This window comes from Gymnoscopelus braueri, assembly GCF_963280865.1.
Source record: "Gymnoscopelus braueri genome assembly, chromosome: 8".
Taxonomy (NCBI): Eukaryota; Metazoa; Chordata; class Actinopteri; order Myctophiformes; family Myctophidae; genus Gymnoscopelus; species Gymnoscopelus braueri.
Window position 1 is genome coordinate 15,518,536 of NC_137609.1, and position 18,819 is coordinate 15,537,354.

At 40.8% G+C, this 18,819-nt stretch overlaps 1 protein-coding gene across 1 annotated transcript in view; it reads right to left on the reverse strand.

Moving 5' to 3' along the window:
* Positions 1-17,325, reverse strand: part of bckdk (branched chain ketoacid dehydrogenase kinase) — a 28,450-nt gene extending 11,125 nt beyond the window's left edge. The window contains exons 1-8 of the mRNA XM_080436392.1: positions 16,819-17,325; positions 13,007-13,075; positions 11,305-11,415; positions 10,328-10,375; positions 8,224-8,343; positions 7,532-7,630; positions 6,920-6,993; positions 4,144-4,272 (exon numbers count right to left, since the gene is read on the reverse strand). Of these exons, the coding sequence (XP_080292518.1) occupies positions 4,144-4,272; positions 6,920-6,993; positions 7,532-7,630; positions 8,224-8,343; positions 10,328-10,375; positions 11,305-11,415; positions 13,007-13,075; positions 16,819-17,145 (977 nt within the window). The 5' untranslated portion in view covers positions 17,146-17,325. The remainder of the gene's footprint in view (positions 1-4,143; positions 4,273-6,919; positions 6,994-7,531; positions 7,631-8,223; positions 8,344-10,327; positions 10,376-11,304; positions 11,416-13,006; positions 13,076-16,818) is intronic.
* Between the last annotated feature and the right edge of the window lie 1,494 nt (positions 17,326-18,819).

The window sequence follows — 18,819 nt, forward strand, 5'->3', positions numbered from 1 at the left end:
GTGTGCAGGGCTACCAAGAGGGCGTTTGGGGCCTGTTACACAATACAACTGTTGACCTACTTCTGCTGCATCGGTCATGGTAGCTTCATGTAAGCATCAATAGAAATGACAGCATTTCACAGCCTCGGTTCCCCTCCACAATTTTTGTTTAGTTTATATTAGCAACAAGCAATGACTAAATAATGGTTTTAGTCATGGCTGCACAGTACAACAATCTTGTCATATTTGCTATTACAAAATGTACTGTGCGAGTGTCAACATAAAACATTATTCAAAATCACACCTGTGTGAAAGGTTGGCTTGTTTGCTATTAGAAATTTGACAATGTCTCTTCTTAGACAAACAACTGCCTTCATTATGGGAGATACATATGAAGGTGTGACTAGCATTTCACTGCAAACTCCATGGATCGTGAATCGAGTCACAATACCAATTCCTAACTTACACTGTGAAAAATAGCACAAATTGCACTTTCTAGTTACTTTCTAGTTGTCAAAAAAACTGACTAAGGCCCTTCCTGGATTTGTTACACTTCAGCAATTACATTGCAGAGAACTCATTTGCACGAGTTTGCACATCCACAGGATTGGTTAACATCGATAGATGCGATGCGAGAGTGCGGTATAGCCAACACCAACTCGGGACTCCTGAATCGCTGCCCACCACACTCTCCTATCTAGCATGAGGGTCTTGAGCTCTACAGTGTTGTTAGCTGTCGCGCCGCAGTGCATCGACGTAGTTGGTGTGCCTCTTGCCTTTCCTGGCTTAGTTCCCATAGTGTCAGTCTGCTTGCCACTAGTTCCGGGTGCCTGACGCAGTGCCTTGCCAGCCTCATCCTTCTCTCTCTGACTTTACTACCATGTGGCATTCCCGTAAGTATAATTAGTGTGGTTGCCCTAACAGGGCAACCAGACTATAGTAATCTTCACACTTTATTATTTTCCTAGATAAACAATACTTTGAACCGCATCTCCTCCCACAGTTTTTATCCCCCAATGTCGTGCCATATGTCAAAATGACCGTCTTGAGCGGGAATCGTGTGCTTGTATTTTGCTAAGAGATTGGTTAAATAGTTTAATTGATATTGATTTATAAGTGCATTAAATTTCCCCATCCGCTTTAATGGAAAAGTGAAAAAACTCAAATTCAAGTATTTTTTTCTCAGAAACCGTAAAAGCTAGAGTTACCAGATTTGGAGGGGAGGTTCATAATTTAGTCCAAAATTATTGAAAAAATAATTACACTAATCGGCCACATGGTGGCGCTATAACAGCCCCCTTTACGTTTTGGCCTTTAACTCTTGAACCGTAGGTCGTAAAATCAAAATTTATTTTTCCCTAGATTCCTTGGGTCATGACGCAACTCCCCATATAGGCCACGCCCATTTGCGTCAGGATAGATTTTCCGCCATTTTGAATTTTCTTCAAAACACACTTTTAGCTCCTCCTCCCACATATTTTCTCCAAATTTCACAAAAATCAGTACACATGATCTCTGGACCCATGCGATAATCTGGACCGAAACAGAATTTTGATAGTCCATACCGTTCGTCCGTAAATGGCTTCCAAAGTTAGCGGAAGGGGCTCGTTTTACAAAAAAGGCCACAAATCACGAACGAAATGTCCAGTCAATCCCAAATTTGAATCACTTTGATCCATAGGGGGCGCCACAAATGCTCAAAATGTAACCTTTTGATGCAAAAACCATATGTTGGGGGGACCAATCCTCTCAAAATGAAACGCAAGTGATCTCAGGAGTTGCGTGACAATGTAATTGGCGCAGCCTCCGACGGTATTCCTCCCAGCGTATTCCTCGAGTCCCGGCGGCAGCGACCCGCGACTCGCGTCGGTGCAACCACACTCTGCAATTGCCCTGAATTGCGACGCGTCTAGTTGTTCTCCTTATCATCACCCCAGGCTCCCCATTAGCTACTCTGCAGGTCTGTGCACATAGACATCTAAGTGTATGGAGACCACATTAGAGCTGTTATGGAGAGAGGTTTCACAATTTTGCTCTATTTAACCACTTTAACCCTGGTGTCTCAAGTTTTGAGAATATAATTTTTTTTCTAAAACCTTTGATTTCTAAAAAAAATAGCCGATCTGCAAGCTATTTTTGAAATAATTTAGAAATGATAATAAATAAATAATTTATAAAAATGTAGAATATTTTTGTCGTTACGTGGTTAAATGTATAAATGAGATTCCCTGATGTCCCCGTCTAAACGGGCAGCTAGGGAGCAAACAGCTCTAGTAATGGAGCGCCACATGCAGCTGTGTTTCACTGTAAACAGGAAAAAAGGAGTTCCCCAATACCCAGCTGGCAAAGCTTTTGGAGGGACGCCATGAAGCCATTTTATTCTGTGAATCTGCAGAGTGGTCACAGCTCTGACAACCAAGAAGTGGTTAAGGTCTGAAGACGGCGGTTCTTGCATTGGTGCCGCTTGGACCAAAGGCCCACTGGGTATCACCAGTGGCGCTGGATTGGGAAGGGTGCCTGGCCCTCAACACATCTCTCTCAGGATAGGAAGGAATGTGTCTATATCAAGTGGTGGGAGTGGTGTTAAGTAACTGTAAGTACATTTACTCAAGTACTGTACTTAAGTTTTGAGGTATTTTTACTTGGAGTATTTCCTTTTTCTTGGCAGTCCAGTGTACCTGGAAGTGCGCTTGAGGTCTCCAAAACCAAAAGCTGTGCTGCTGGTTAACTATTGTCTTGCTTTTACTTCTACTCCACTACATCTCAGGGGCAAATACTATACTTTTACTCCACTACAATTATTTGAAAACTTAACTCTTTAACTACCAGAGTATATACTACTAAATAAGGCCCAGCCTGCCAGCAATTTTGCGATTTTCTTACCTTTTCAAGTAGTCACAGAATATTTATCTCCAGTATGATCGATCCCCTGATGGTTGCTAATCACGGAGGGTTTCACTGTGCTTCCACAAAAACATTAGCTTAGCACGCTAGCTTAGCATTAGCTTGTTATGCGGCATTAAAAATGGCATGTTTCGGAAAAGAAATATCACCAAAAAAATCACCGAGATACAGGATTTTTAAGTAAAAAGTTAACCAGGGAGTGAATGGAGCAGTAAATCTTCGGATCGCTTTATCTCTGGTTCTGTGTGGAAAAAAAACTCGTCCAAACTCCGTTGACAGGCTGAGCCATAGCAGAATTTGACGAGTTAACTCGTCCATGGCAGGCAATGAGTTAAGTTACTAGTTACTTTGTAGATTTGGATTATTATTACAAAACATACATTACCCACTTCAGCCCTATATACATTTCGGCCATTTGAAAATAGCCGAACTACAAGCTCACAATGCATTGCGATGCATTGTGAGCTTGTAGATCTGCAATTTTCAAAGGAGTTTTATACATTTGAAAACTTGTGAAATGGGACATTCTGCATAATGAGTACTCTCTACTTTAGGTACTTTAAGTACATTTACCATCCCTACCATGGTGCTGATCATTTGAAACACTTTGCTCTGTTGGTGTGGTATCAGAATCAGCAGCATAGACTGCATTTGGTTACTTTTAACCAACAGTGAAAGCCCTTGGAGAGCTAATACTAAAATGGGAATCAGTACTCTTATTGGTATATTTAGCCTTGAATTCATTTTTCATCCACTACCCGAGTTGTGTAGCTTCACAACCATGCATCTCTTTTAAGCAGATTTTTCCCATAGTGGATGACGCTGGAGGGTAATTTTACATGCATCACTTCATAATCTTATATCCCAGAGACACCGGAAGTTATGCACGACCACAATACTATAGTTGATAATCAAAATGACAAATTTTACAAACATGTTTTGGTTGATTCCACTGATGTTGTATTTATTTTATTTTATGTAATCATTATCAAGGGTACCAATATTTGTGGAGGTGGCTGTATATGAAAACATAAATCTATATACAGCATGTGGAATGTTTATTTTTAAAATAATGTTTTCAGTTTTTTGTCATTTCACACGTTTGTAAAGTTGGTTGCCTGCTGTACCTGTGTGTAACGGTCCGGGAACTACAGATCTGTCCCACACAGATGTGCTGTGTGGGACAGTTAATGAACCGTCCACTGTCCCTGCTACATAAACAAAGTAAGGAAGCAAAGAAAACGTAAGTGGTAGTGTTACCTCATGGCATTCTTGAGTAGCTCAGGCAGAATGTAATCCAGAGGCAAGGTAATGAAGGGGAAGCGAGCGGCTACATGGCCGTTGATCCTCACCCTGGGAGAGTTACCATACTGGTGCTCACACAGACGTCTGGTGAAGAGAAGGAAAACACTTTTAGAGTTACCATTCTGATTGAAAGCTTGTGAGCAGGGCATATCGTTTGCTGTCGGGTGGAAACCTTGCATGTTCAAAATTGTTCTTTTTTTTATTAACCCATTAACTGCCAGAGGTATTTTCATATTTTTTTAGCCAGTGCCAGAGTTTTTCATTGAAAAAAAAAAGTACTCAGGAGCCGAGATACAGAATTTTTAAGTTAACAAGGAAGTGGATAGGAGTCTAGATCTTCAAAAAATCATATCTCCTTGGTCTTTGGGTCAAATTGGGAAAAAATATATATATAATAATATATTTTTAGTTGACGTAGATCTACGCGATTGGCACGTGGCGGATTTAAATAGGTTTGCGTAGATCTACGTGATTGGCAGTGAATCAGTTAATATTTTAAAATAGTGAAAATAGCCGCAATGCGACGCATTTCACTCCTTTTGTGTGACACTGAAGTAGGGCATTAATGTGCCAAAAACATAAAAAGTTTAAATATGGAGATGAGGGGTTTCTGACCGACAGCAACAACATGCATTTACTTGTAGAAAATTAGAAACTCCAAGTCCTGCAGGAATTAACATTGGTTAGGACTCCAGGGGGAATTGAACTGCAACACAATCCTGCCATCACTGAGCATGAGGCTTAAGGTCCTTACACACCGGGGCGATTTTTTCGTGCGAATAATACGCTTTTTTTAAAAACCTTATAAAGTCAATGCAAGCGTACATGGCGCGAAAAAGCGGAAAAGCGAAGCGAAAAAGCGTCTTTTAATTATTCGGAACGAGTCCGAATTTTGCGTATATTCGCACATTCGCCGGTGTGTAACCGCCTTTAGTCTAGAGAAAAGAGACAATCCTACTGATGGGCCTTGCTGGCACCTAAACAAACATTAATGACTTTGTTCAAATCTAGCTAGGCCTGTCAACAACAGAGGGCCAGACGAAGGTTTTTGTATTTGTGCACTTGTATCTCTACCTTTATAAAGACCAAATATTCACAAAGGTAGGAAAATGAGGGAACCCCTCCAATGTGAGAACCCCACCCTATATGTAGTAGGCACATTAAAATGATGTGCAACTTTGGGTTATTTAGCTACCTGGGAATAATTTAAGTCCAAATATTGTCCATAATCTTTGTCTGTTGTTTCTGTACTCCGTAGTGATTCCATTCAATCTCATTCATTGGTGAAAATTGTCTCAAAAAGACTTTTAGCATATAGACCAGGGTTCACCAATAGGCGGCCCGCGGCCCATTTGCGGCCCGCGAGAGGCAACTGTCCGGCCCGCGACGACTCCTGTCATAAAAAAATATATATTTGAAAAAAACATATATATATTTTTAAATAATATCTGTATTACTGTTCAAGCAGACTAACAAAGTTTGCATGTTCTCCCCGTGTTCCCTAGGGTAGGTACCCTCACAAAAACATGCAGTAATCCTGGTCACTATACTGCCTCCCCCTGGCCAGCCGGGGCGCCTGAGGGAGGGGAAAGGAACTGGTTGGAATAACGTGTTCCTTCCACGCGTTACGTCCAACCAGGGAAACTCTCCCCTGTCAGGTGACAAGAAGGTCAGTTGGCTCTCATGCATTGAAGGAGGCATGAGCTCGGCCCTGGCCTCCCTAGGTTGGCAGAGGGAAGGTAGTGCCCAGGATTACATAGACAATTGGCACTGGGTGTAAAAAATAGGGGTTACAAAATCGTGGGATAAAAAAAAAAAAAAAAAAAAGCAGACTAACAAACACATCTGTAAGTAAATTGTTGATTCTAGACTTATTTTGATTTTCAGTATGTACAACTGGCTGCTGTTAATCTGTATTACTTTTCAAGCAGACTGTAACAACCAAATATTTTAAGTAAATGGTTGATTCTCAACTTATTTTGTTTCCAGAGTGCATTTTTTCCTTGTGTGACCCTCAACACTTGATTCGATTAGAGAAAAAAGAAAAAGAAAAAAAGAATTAATAAAATGTGCACGATTTCGGCGCCCGCTGGCGGGCACAATGCCCCTGGCCCTCGGCTTGGTACACCACACATAATTTGGCCCTTGGGGAAAAGTAATTGGGGAACCCTGATATAGACAGAGGCAAACAAAGCTGATTCTGACAATATACAGTACATTATAAGAAAAGAAAAACTAGTCCTGGTATGTATTATGGGGAAATGGCTGTATTAAAATGATATAGCCTTAAAGGAAGTTGGATGTTCTAGTGCAACTTTTTTCTGGTAAACATCCTCAATGAGATTCAGTTGTCTCAATACAAATGTTATTGTGAAATATACAGTGCGATATATATATGGTATATACTGTATATGTACAGTACCGTATAGATTCCTCAAAGCTGTGTAAAAAAGTATAACAGCTTGAGCAACCAGGATGCCACCCACCTGAACTTTCTCTTGGAAGCAAAGGTACATTTTGACTCCATAAGGACATTTGATAAGATGGAACTGAAAATGTAATGGGAACAATACCCGGCACCTAGCTACTGAAATACGACAATGTCTCAAATCTTATCAGCTTATCTGAAACTAAGCAGATGCCAATGAGAGCAGTGAGTGAAGAGAGCAGTCATAGTAGCGGTAAGGTAATCTAAAGATAACCAATCTCAGTAAACAAACACAAAACTCACCTAGCAAAGTCGACCCATTTCTCTATGACCTTTTTCGGAGAGAGACGCCTGCAGATGATCCCCACGAAATCCGGCTAAAATTAATAAATGAGTGAATGAATGAAAACACTGTCACCAAAAAGGAAGTTGGAAAAAGAATACATTATTCAAGCGTCAGTAAGTTTGTTCCTATCCATGCTTCAGTCACTGCTAGGTTACTTTAGTGATCTACAATTTCATTTGCTGCCAAAGTATAAAATAGGGCTTAAGTGGTTAAAACCAGGGAAAGACAACACTTACGCCATATAAATTTATGAGACACAATCTAGTCTAATAAAATAATATTGATATAATATTGATAAATTGCCCAGTCCTAATGTGAGTATGTGAACTTCTAAACAAAATGAGGAAGATGGCCTAGGTGCAAGACAAGCAGCAGTATCACAAAAGGAAGTAGAGACTGCACACTGGAAATACTGAAAAAAGCTCTGCTGTATTTTATTGCGTCAACGTTTCGACCAATCAGGACATATACATGTATATGTCCCGATGAAAATCTGATTGATCGAAACGTTAAACTTCTAAACAAAACCATTAAGTTCAACCCAAAACTTAAACACTAAACAGACATACATTGTCCTCGTGGAGGGCAAGGTGGTGTGTGGCCAACATGCGGATACCCAGACGAGAGCAGAGGGTGGTGTCCAGGAAGTTGCGGATCATCATCTCGTCCTGGAATGTCAGGAGAACAAAAAGCTGGGATCTGCTTGCGCTTTGATCTGGTTGGTTTATCTAGCTAACATGTTTCCACAAGTGCTAAATATTCAAAAGAACAGACCCACAAGTGCAATTAATTACTATATTCCTAAATCAATTAATCTGTAATTTTTTTATATAATTTGATTAATCTTGACCATAAAATTATAAATAATTTAGACCATTGTATGCAAATACTCATGAAAAGTTATCTGAATTCTGAACACAGATATCTTGAAATTGCTTGTTTATCCAGCAGTAACAAATATAACCTTTCATGTTATAATATGTAACAAAGACAAGCATTTACATTTTGGTTGGAAAGTTGCAAGCACTTTGATATTAGAACATTTTCACCCCTAACATTATGGAATCATCTTGTTGCCGAGTGTGACCCCACGATTTTGAACCGGTTTTACACAGGCATTGTGCACCAACTTGGTGGAACTGTCAAAGTAAGTATCCCCCATGATTAAAGTTATAAAATAACATAAGCCAAAACAATATTTGTTCATGAACAGAGCATAAAACATTATAGACTGCTCTTTGCAATATCATGCCGTCTCTACCTGGATGTGTTTGCGAGACTCCCTGAAGCCTTCAGCCAGCAGTGTCACCACATCTTTATGGTCATCTAGTAGTTGCTGAACCAGTTTACAGAAACGAGTCTCCACATCTTGGTCCAGGATCTGTTAAATGTGAGGTCCCAAAGCAAATTATTTCAATTCAAGCTAATGTATGCTCTTGTCCTTTAACCTCAATTATTTTAAACTCCAATTTCAGCCTGTTTCACTACCAATGCATCAATGTCTTCTAAATCACTCATTCTGAAAGTAAACTACTTTTGTTTACAGTCGATTCACAATCTGGCATGGATAACAATTACTATAGATATCGCACCAGGCAAAGTTGTATGCTATAGTGAACGTGTAGCTGCCCTGGGATTGGGATCCATCTCATTATGAAAAGAGAACTTTCTTACTGCTACTGCCATACTTTGTTTCACTTCTCTCAATAAAGGTTTGCTGACTTTCACAGTTCAATTTTCAAGCTGAACATTGTTGCTGTCGGGCAGAAACCCTGTATCTCCATATTTCAATTCATGTTTTATAACGCGTTGCAATGTCACACGCAGTGAGCTTGTAGATCTGCTATTTTCACAATTTAAAAATAAATAAAGTGAAAGTGTCTGACTTTCACTTTGACAGTCTGTGGGTTGACAGTATGTGGGTTTTTATAAATATTGAACAAGAGCTTGTGACTAAACATACAAGGTTTCTACCCAACAGCGACGACATCATGGTAAGTACATGCTCCTGATTGGATAAGAAACTGCCACTCTGCACATTATGATTACATGATTGGATAAAGCACACCCATGACAGAAACACATGGACTGGATATTGTCATGGGTACAATCAGCTTCAAATGCTGAGATTTTGAAACGAATGCTGTATCTGTGCCTCATACCCCTGCCATCTCAAGTAGGGCTGGTATGGAATCAAATTTATATTGCAATTTATTTTGAAGCAGCTACGGTGTGTGTGTGTGTGTGTGTGTGTGTGTGTGTGTGTGTGTGTGTGTGTGTGTGTGTGTGTGTGTGTGTGTGTGTGTGTGTGTGTGTGTCAGTGTGTGTGTGTGTGTGTGTGTGTGTGAGAGAGAGAGAGAGAGAGTGTGAGTGAGTAAGTGAGTGAGAGAGAGAGAGAATATTCCTTTTCCTTAATATTCCAATCAATGCAATTACTTCAAGGGTAAAGCACTGGTGGTAAAGCATCATCAAAGCACCGGTATTGCAACTACATGACAGCTATTACAATACTCTTTAGTCCTCGTAAGTGGCAGCGGCTCAGGAGGAAGAGCAGCTGATTGGGAATTGGTTCCCGGTTCGATCCCCGGTTCACAACAACAAAAATAAAAATAAAAAGCAAGCTCTATTGGTCAGCAAGGTATGACACTATGGTCAAAATCCGTACCGTAGGGCAGTGGTTCTCAAAGTGGGGTCTGGGGACCCCCAGGGGTCCTTGAGTGGGTTCCAGGGGGTCCCCAGCAAAATCATTGATAGTTAACCAATTGGACCCTTGTGGGTCTGTAACTCTGAGAGTGTACAAATGGAACCAAACTCTGAGAGTTAAAGTAACATTGAGAATTTTACAGTATAGATGGGGGGTTCCAGAGATTTAAAATGGTACCAAAAGGGGGTCCGTGGTCTAATGCATATAAAAGTGGGGATCCTTGAAATTAAAAAGGTTGAGAATCACTTCTATAGAGCCACACCGTACAAATCTTCTCTTATCTCTTGTCCCTGGCATATCTTTTCAAATGGGGGTCTGCGGGCTAATATGTATCAATTTGGGGGTCCTTGGTGTGAAAAGGTTCGAGAACCAGTGCTGTCAACCCCTAATCTCAAGTTCAATTTCTACTCATAGTGACCTATGGCTTACTTTGCATGTCCCAGCTCATCAGAGTTCCGTGAAAGCATGCAGTAACACTTTAGTCCTGACCAAGGCAGTCACATACAGGGCAGTCTATCAACTCCTAAAGTTACATACAGGACAGGGCTGTGGACGGTTATAAATAAGCCAGTCGACAGAGGGATAAATACACTTGAACTTGGGAAAACGTTTCCACTTCTTTGTGTGCAACATGTGCTGAACGTGTGTTACAGTCACTCACCGAAGGGAAGTCGCTCAACTTATGGTATGCTCGGATGTACAGCTCATGCTAAAAGGGGGAAAGAAATAAGAAAAAACATGGAGAGTTTAAGTTAGAATTCCCAGAATTCCCATACGTAGGCTTTCTCCCTACAGTATGGGAGTGCACCCCCACCACATTCCTAAAAAGGGCCCCCATAGCGAGGCCCCTTGAACAACTGTGTCTTCCAGGAAAACTAAGCATGCTTCATGTAATGTTTTTGTCTGATATAGAAAAACAGAGGACATCCTGATTTGGAAGCTTTATAAATGAAAAACAAGGTTTGTTAGTATGTCAAACATGGAACATCATTCTTGAGGTTGAGGATGTTGAGAATGAATATGCTGATAAAAGAATCAGTGTGAAGTAGTATGTTATTCTTGACGTAACAAAATATATGTCATTACATTGGTGATAATGTTAGAACTGGTGCCACGAGGAGGAAACCTGGCATCAAGCCAAGAATCAAGCCAAGAATTTACAGACGTGCAGGATTATCGTGAGGTTAGAAATCTAGGTGAAAGTTCATCAAGTACACAAAACCTTTGCATGCGAGTTAAATGGGTTACAAATGTGACCTGAGAGCTGTCGGGCAGAAGGAAACAGAGACTGAATATTAGCAATCAACATTGTACACAGTGTTGACACACGGATTAACTGAAATAAATATTATAAGCCCCTTAAAGTTTCTTGTCAAAAATAAAATCAGAATTCTCTGACACAAACTATTAGTCAACTGTTGATTTATAAATCGTCGGAACTTGATGCAAGCGTGCGATGGATATCCAGGTGCTACGCCCAATTTCTGGTGGTCAGAGAGAATGAAATGAGCAGCTAGCTGCAGCCACTGTTCTGTAAGTTGATGTCCAATACATCAACAGCACCCCTCCATCTATAGCATCAGCTTCAATTTTTTTTTTAAAGAGAGCCACTATATATTTCCAGTTTATTGGACTCACCACTTGTAGAATGGTGGGATTACAACCAATGATGAAGGGCAGATTTCGGAAGCCCTTGATGCGGTGAGCAATACGTACAGGTAGCTCCTTATGAAGGTACTTGGCACTGCTCTGAAATTAAACACACACATGCAGGGAGAAGAGTGAGGAAAGGCCTGCTACGCAGTAAAATCCCAGTGCTAAATTAACACTAAGGAGTTTACTGTGTAGATACTACTTGGCATAGGCTAAATAATATATGGTGACATATATCGTTTATATATGACATTATCTATTTATTTTTGCATTATTTTATCTAAATAATGCTTTATATACAGTATACCTTTTTAATTCATTCATACATCATTCAGTCATTATCATCGCAGGATAAATAATACAGCAGGATAAATACTAGCCTGGTAAACCCCTCCCTCCGGAAATCTCATTTGTATTTGATTTTAGGAGTGAGTCTGTCATGGGGGCCTGCTTGGCTTTTTGTCTCTGGGCTGAGCTGAGCGGGAGTAATACCGCTGACTGACAACCCCTTCAGCCAATCAGCAGTTCGTTTCCCAGACCACCAGACAACGTGATGCAGGGGGACTTTTGAAAGGGCCATGCTGAAAATAGGTTGCTTTGCCCCTGCCGGTTCTCTGAATTTTTATTTTTAAATAGGCTGTCATGATTAATTGACCACATATATGAAGTTAAACAACTAAATTTTATCAGAACGATATCTTAAAAGTAAATTCCGTGCCACAAAAAATAAGTTTGAGAGCGTTTTGAAGTTTTAAAACAAAAACAAAAACGGTAAGAGAATGTGTCGAGACGTGCCACAGGCTAAATTCAAACCCAGCGGGTCATAATTCATATCCTGGTAAACCACCCCCTTCCGGAAATCTCCTTTGCATTTGATTTCAGGAACTGGGTTTGGTCTGAGGGCTTATCTGGGCGTTTCTTGCTCGTCCACAAAATGGACTCGCCTATCAGCGTCCTCGCTCATTGTTCTGTGATTGACAGCGGAGGTTGGCCAATCAGGTGGAACCCGATCTCAAACTTATTTTTGGAGGCACGGAATTAACTTTTAAGATATCGTTCGGATAGAATTTAGTTGTTTAACGTCATATATGTGGTCAATTAATCATGACAGAGCCTATTTAATAAAACAAATTCAGAGAACCGGCAGGGGCCGGCAGTGACACGCATGTATCCGAATAAAGCAACCAATTTTCACCTTTCAAAAGTCCCCCTGCGTCACGTTGTCTGGTAGTCGGGGAAACGAACTGCTGATTGGCTGAAGGGGAACGAACTCCTGATTGGCTGAAGGGGTTGTCAGTCAACAGTATTACTCCCGCCCAGCTCCAGCCCACAGACAAAAAGCCAGGCCCCCATGCCAGACTCACTCCTGATATCAAATGGAAATGAGATATCCGGAGGGAGGGGTTTACCAGGCTACATGATTCAGGTCTGTACACTATTGCAGAATGAGCTGTGATTCTGTTGCATCACAGAATCCGAACTCCTCGGTTTCTACTTTTCAGGGACTTGTTTAGAAAATGTATACTAACATGTCAAATCTATTTTAAGTTTTGCTAATCATATAAAAATCAGGCAACACAGACAAAAAAAGCTCTTAAATGCTATTAGATCAAATTGATCTGGTGCAGTAGACCTGCACTTTTGCCTAGCACGAGAATGGATAGAGGAATTTGGTATGAGCATTTACCAGGACATGGTGTCCATCTGGAGACTTCCCAGCATACAGTAGGGTGGCTGGGGTCAACCGCACTGAAGCCTGAAAATAGAGAAACAAAGAAAATATAGACGCTTAAATGTGCAATCCTTCAGCTTTATGTCTGCTGTGTCCCTCTCCCAACAGAGAGGTTAATTGCAGTGATATCCTAACTACATAAAAGATGGCAGCACATCTAGTATTTAATTAGGTGCACCGTCTCCTTCAAATGACTTTAATGACATTGTCGACCAGCAGGTGCCCTCCCGGGCACCAGGGTAGGAATGTCTCAATGGAAGAATAATGAGACCACCTCCAACCACTGCAGACATGCTAGTTATACTGAATTAACCACTTAAACCCTGTGTACTTTGTTTACCAGGGTCACCCAAGGATCTGAATGTACCAACTCTCCTTTTTTCCCTCTACACCAAATCTCACTGAAAATAGCCGATCTACAAGCTCTTGTAGATCTGCTATCTTTGCAGAATGTTTGCCTATTTCTGCCAATGTTCTTGACATGCTGATTTTATGACATGCCCCGAATAGGGACACTAGGGTTCATGTGGTTAACTTACTCTATCATACTGATTGGTCAAAATAAAATTGCCTGCATTAAAATGAGTCTCAAATTGTAGATTTAAGAGGAAATGTATCTACAAGATCAAAACACTTGTTTTAAAGCCAAGCATTAGCTCATAATTACACACAATATGATCTATAAATAGATCTATGCAATGCGGATCTACTGTTCTAAACCGCTAAATTGTGTAAATCACAAGCAACAACAAAAAGTCTACTGCTAATATTACGAGGATGCATGCACTACTCAAGTTACTTCAAGTCATTTCTTACAGTTGAACAGTCTATCAAAGTTATTTTACTGAGGTATTACCAGCCCTCATGGAAATGTCCTTCAGGCATATTTAGCTGGCAAGGGCAACTTCAGAGCAACATACAAAGCCTCCTTCAGCGTACCACATGCCAACTAAATAAAAGTGCCCGAAGGACATTTCTGAGAGCTGGCCTGGTGATCCCTCTCACTGATAGTGTAAACCATTTAAACCCTATATACTTACTCGACCGTGGTCACCCAGGGGTCTGCAATTGGCCCACCACTTTTTTCCCTCTACCCCAAATCGCTTTGCCGAAAACAGCCATCTACAAGCTCACAACACGTCGCAATGAGACCCGTCGTGAGCTTGTAGATTTGCAATTTTTGACTACAATGACATGCCAAGAATATGGATGCTAAGGCTCATGCTGGTCCGCTCCTCTTTCCCATATCACATCTCCGAAAACAGCTGATCTACAAGCTCCCTTGTAGAGCTGCTATTTTCACAGAATCTTCGCCCTAGAATATGGATGCTAGGGTTTATGTGGTTAACAGTATCAACCCAATAAAAGTGATCTAATCTCAAAGGCAACCGTGTTATTACTGGGTGGGCATGATAATGTAAAGCAGTTTCTGGCTTAGGATAAATATTAACGTCTAATAATACAAGTACATAAACAGTGCACAGTTATTCATTCTCCAAACATTTCCCTTTATAGCAGCCAGATTCAGTCACATATCGCACTTTCTAATCAAAGACTGATAATATACTGTAATAAATTACTATAAAATCAAATTCAAAGTGCATGTCAAGTTGGTCTCCATCATAATGAAAAACACATGTGGCCTTTCACCTATACATTTTAAGTAAACACTTCTGCCTTAAACACTATAATACTTGACCTTGAGTCAAAACCTCATTGTGCAACAGCACAACACAAGCATGTCATGCATCCGACATGATGGATGTTCTGCACTGGGGTGAACGTTCTCCACAAGTACCCCCGAGGACAGATCCACTTGATTTGGTGCTTATACATAGCCTTGGATCAAGACTACTACAGTAGATGTATTTGATTGATTTTTAAATTTGCATAGATACGAAAGTGAAAGTCAGACTCGATAAAATACATATATGACAGTAAATCCGCTGTGTCCATTCTTAATCTTAATTTCTCCATTTGTAAGTAACTGAGAATGTGAAAATGTACAAATGACATACCTAATTTGAGTTGTGGTGTGTGTAGCCTACATTTGTAATTAACAATTTTACTTTAATTTGACTGTGTACACAAGAAGCCGAATGCGTTGACAGATGGGTAGTTTAGCCTACATCTCCACCGCTGTGGGCCACAGTCAAGTGTCCTCAAATTGTCATTATTAAAAGTCAGCTTGTCACAGGAAGTGCTTAACATCGGCTCAGGATTATACAGTTATAGTTCCCATTGACATCCACCCACCCACTGATCCTTGCAACTTCATGTGAAGCGGACAGTGTTTACTTTCAATACTGTGGCAGAACCCTGTTGAAATGTCCAGTCCTACTAATAATCAACAACCACTGTCTGACATTAAAGTACAATCTTCCTGATGTTATGTTAGCAGAGTTAACAGTTAACAACAACACAGTAAGCAGTGGTGGAAAAAGTACTCAAATTTTTTTTTTACTTAAGTAAAAGTATCAATACTCAGGCATGCAAACAGCCCCGAAGTGAAAAAGGTGACAACATGTTGTTTTCTTTCGGGTCAGGTGTCACACAATTGCCCTATTTGGGTTCAAAAAGTAAAGGTGACTGTAGCTGAAAAGTGACACTTTTGCATATCTGAATACTGCAATGTAGTTACAAATAAAAGTCCGGAATTCAAAATGTACTTGAGTAAAAGTAGAAAAGGTACTATTGGTATCAAAATGTACTTAGTACCAAAAATAGAAAGTACTCATTATGCAGTAAGTAAAATGTATCAATCTTTTGAAAATAGCAGATCTACAAGCTCACAAATAGCCGAAATGTATATAGGGCTGAAGTGGTTAATGTATGTTTTGTAATAACAATCAAAATCTACAAAGTAACTAGTAACACAAGTTTCAAAATTCAAATACTTGTAGTGAGGTAAAAGTACAATATTTGCCTCTGAGATGTAGTGGAATAGAAGTAAAAGTATTGAAAATCGGAAACACTCCAGTGAAGTGAAACAAAATTCCTCAAAATTCTCAAACTCAAGTACAGTACTTTGAGTAAATGTACTCAGTTACTTTACACCACTGACAGTAAGTTACACGGTATTGTGGTGTAATAAAGGCTGTAGGCCTGTCCGCATCTGACGTTAGCTGTAAGTAACGGTTTAAGAACCAAGACCTGGCTGCCTGGCACCCCAAGGCAAATGATGATCTGGTCAGATGATACAGTTCCACATTCAATATGACACCACCACGCCCGACCGTTTAGCTTAGCACATCGCCATGCTAGCGACAGCCAGGAGGGCCACTGTGCCAGGCAGTTGCCCAGCTGACCCCCAGCAGGGGGCCGTGGGGGGAGATGGGGAAGGTAATAAATACATCATAAATCCCCTCATAGGTTTTTGTTTTGTTTTGTTTTCTTGAGAGTCTTGTATTTTAGGTCTAAACTAGGCCTTTTTTTACTGTTGTTTTTTCTCTTCCGTTTGTAACCTTTCAGTAATGTTTATATGTGCTCTTTTTTTGTAATGTTGCTTGTTTTCTGTATGGGGACTACGGATGGAAATTAGCATTCTTGCTAAATCCGGTGTATATACACGGCATTGTATGTGTGATGTTCATTAACATGCGCCATCCCTTCCAAATAAACGTATAAATAATGTATTAATTTGTAACCAATGCACCAAACGTACCACCGGGAACAATAAGGGTTCGTTTAATAGTTCCATTTCGCTGCCACTCTCGAGAGTTAAAACAAATCATCATTCCTTTTTTTTAACATGGCTATTGGCTAACCTTCTCCGCGGAGAGGTCGATGGCAGACTGGTTGTAGAAGGACGCCACCGTCTTGGAGCGTTCCCTCAGCTGCTCCGAGTAGCCCGTGGACGTGGACCTGAAGCGCCTCTGGCAGGCGGCGGCAGCAGCAGCTCCTGGTCTCGTCGAGCTCTGCTGCTGAGCCTGTGACACCAGCACCGAGGGAGTGAGGGGGGCCAGCAACAGCCTGCTGGTCCCGGGTCTAGCGCTGCTGCTGCTGCTGCTGGCCCTCCTGGCGGTGGAAGAAGGACCACCGCCGCAGCCACCCAGCATCTCCAGCGCCGCACTTGTCACACCGATGCGACGCATTTTGGCGATATTTTGTGTTTATTTTCCCAGTGAACGCCAGTGTCTAAGAGTTTTTTCCTTCGGCTTGGTCAGAACAACGACGAGGAGGAGGAGGCCATTACCCGGGGCAGCACCGTCGTCGTGCACAAAGGCACGTCGTATGTGATGTGTATACAGTACATTACAGGGTAGTGGGTACACAAAGTGCTTGATACGAGCACGGAGCGAACTGGCGCAGGACCGGCGGGCGCCTCGGCCAATCGGCGGCGCGACGGGCGGCGGTTCGGCCAATCGGAGGCTCGGAGAGGGGGCGGTGAGGGGTTGACGTCGGGAAGGTCCCGCCCCCCTCTCCGTCTAGAAGTTACTGTAGTAGTGTAATGTAATGTTGTTGTAGAGCGCTGTTTCCCAAACAGTGGGTCGGGACCCGTGTTTGGGTCGCAGACCAATTTTTTTTTTTTTTTTTTTTTCATATAAATGTTTCACAAAGTATACATACAACCCCCCCACATCCCTCCCCCTCGCTCCCCGCATACAAACCCACATACATAAAGGACAGCACAGATAACAAATTATCAAAACATAATCAAAAATAAAGGAACAAAAAAGAAAGAAAAGGAACATCAAGAAGAGACAAATCTGTTGTAAAAACATTAAGTAGCTTCGAGAAATAATAAATCTAGACCGAGATAGCTGTAGATAACAACCTATACCATCTCTGATACAGGTTGAGGTAGGGACAACGTTTCCATATAGTCCAAATAAGGTTGCCAAATCTTCAAAAAAGTGTCAAACCCATTTCTTAGTAATCTTCTCAAGAGGGACACAACTGTTCATTTCTGAGAACCATCTCGCAATGCCGATGGGGGAGTCAGACTTCCATGTTATTGCAATACACTTCCTAGCCGCTCCAAGTGCCACCTCTATACATTTTATTGAGTGTTTTCTTAGTTTTGCACTGATAGCAGTGAAGTTGCCTAAGAGGCAAACTTCAGGGTCTAACGGGAAGGGAAGTCGCAGACCAATTTTTATGGGTCGCGAGTAAATGTCCCATTTTTTTTGTTTCTTCTACTTCAACTTTTTTTTTAAAGATAAATAAAAAAAGAGTTAAATATACAAAATAAAATAAATAAATACAACGTTTAAGAAGTAGTGAAAATAGGAGGTCTACAAGCTCACACACGATGATGTGAGTATAAATCAAGTGAGCGACATTACGCAACGCCTTTTTCTTTGGGGATTTTTCCAAGAATTCAAATGATGGTTGTGGTTGTTGTTGCTCACATTCTTCTTCATCGTCACTGAATCACTAGAATTATAACGCTGTGCTTATAAAACTGAGGATTCACATTCCCCAGTTTCTGAGAAATAGCCTACAGTAATAAAAAAAAATCCAATCAAAAGTAACCTACTGAACTAAATCTTTTACCAGTGTTGCCCCTGACAACTTAAGTCTAATAATAGTCCCAATTGGACTAACTGAAATACTGAGGAGAATGTTTTTATTTATCACAATGAAACTATTTAATGTTATATTTAATTTCAAATAAGTTCCCTATATATGGCAATAATACAATATAGTATAAACAATACATAATCTAAATCGTCTTCTGTCTCTGTGACCTTGTCCTTGGGACAGTGTCCTGTCCTGTGGGAGGTCCCTGCTAATTTATTTATTTGTTTATACTATTTAAAGAC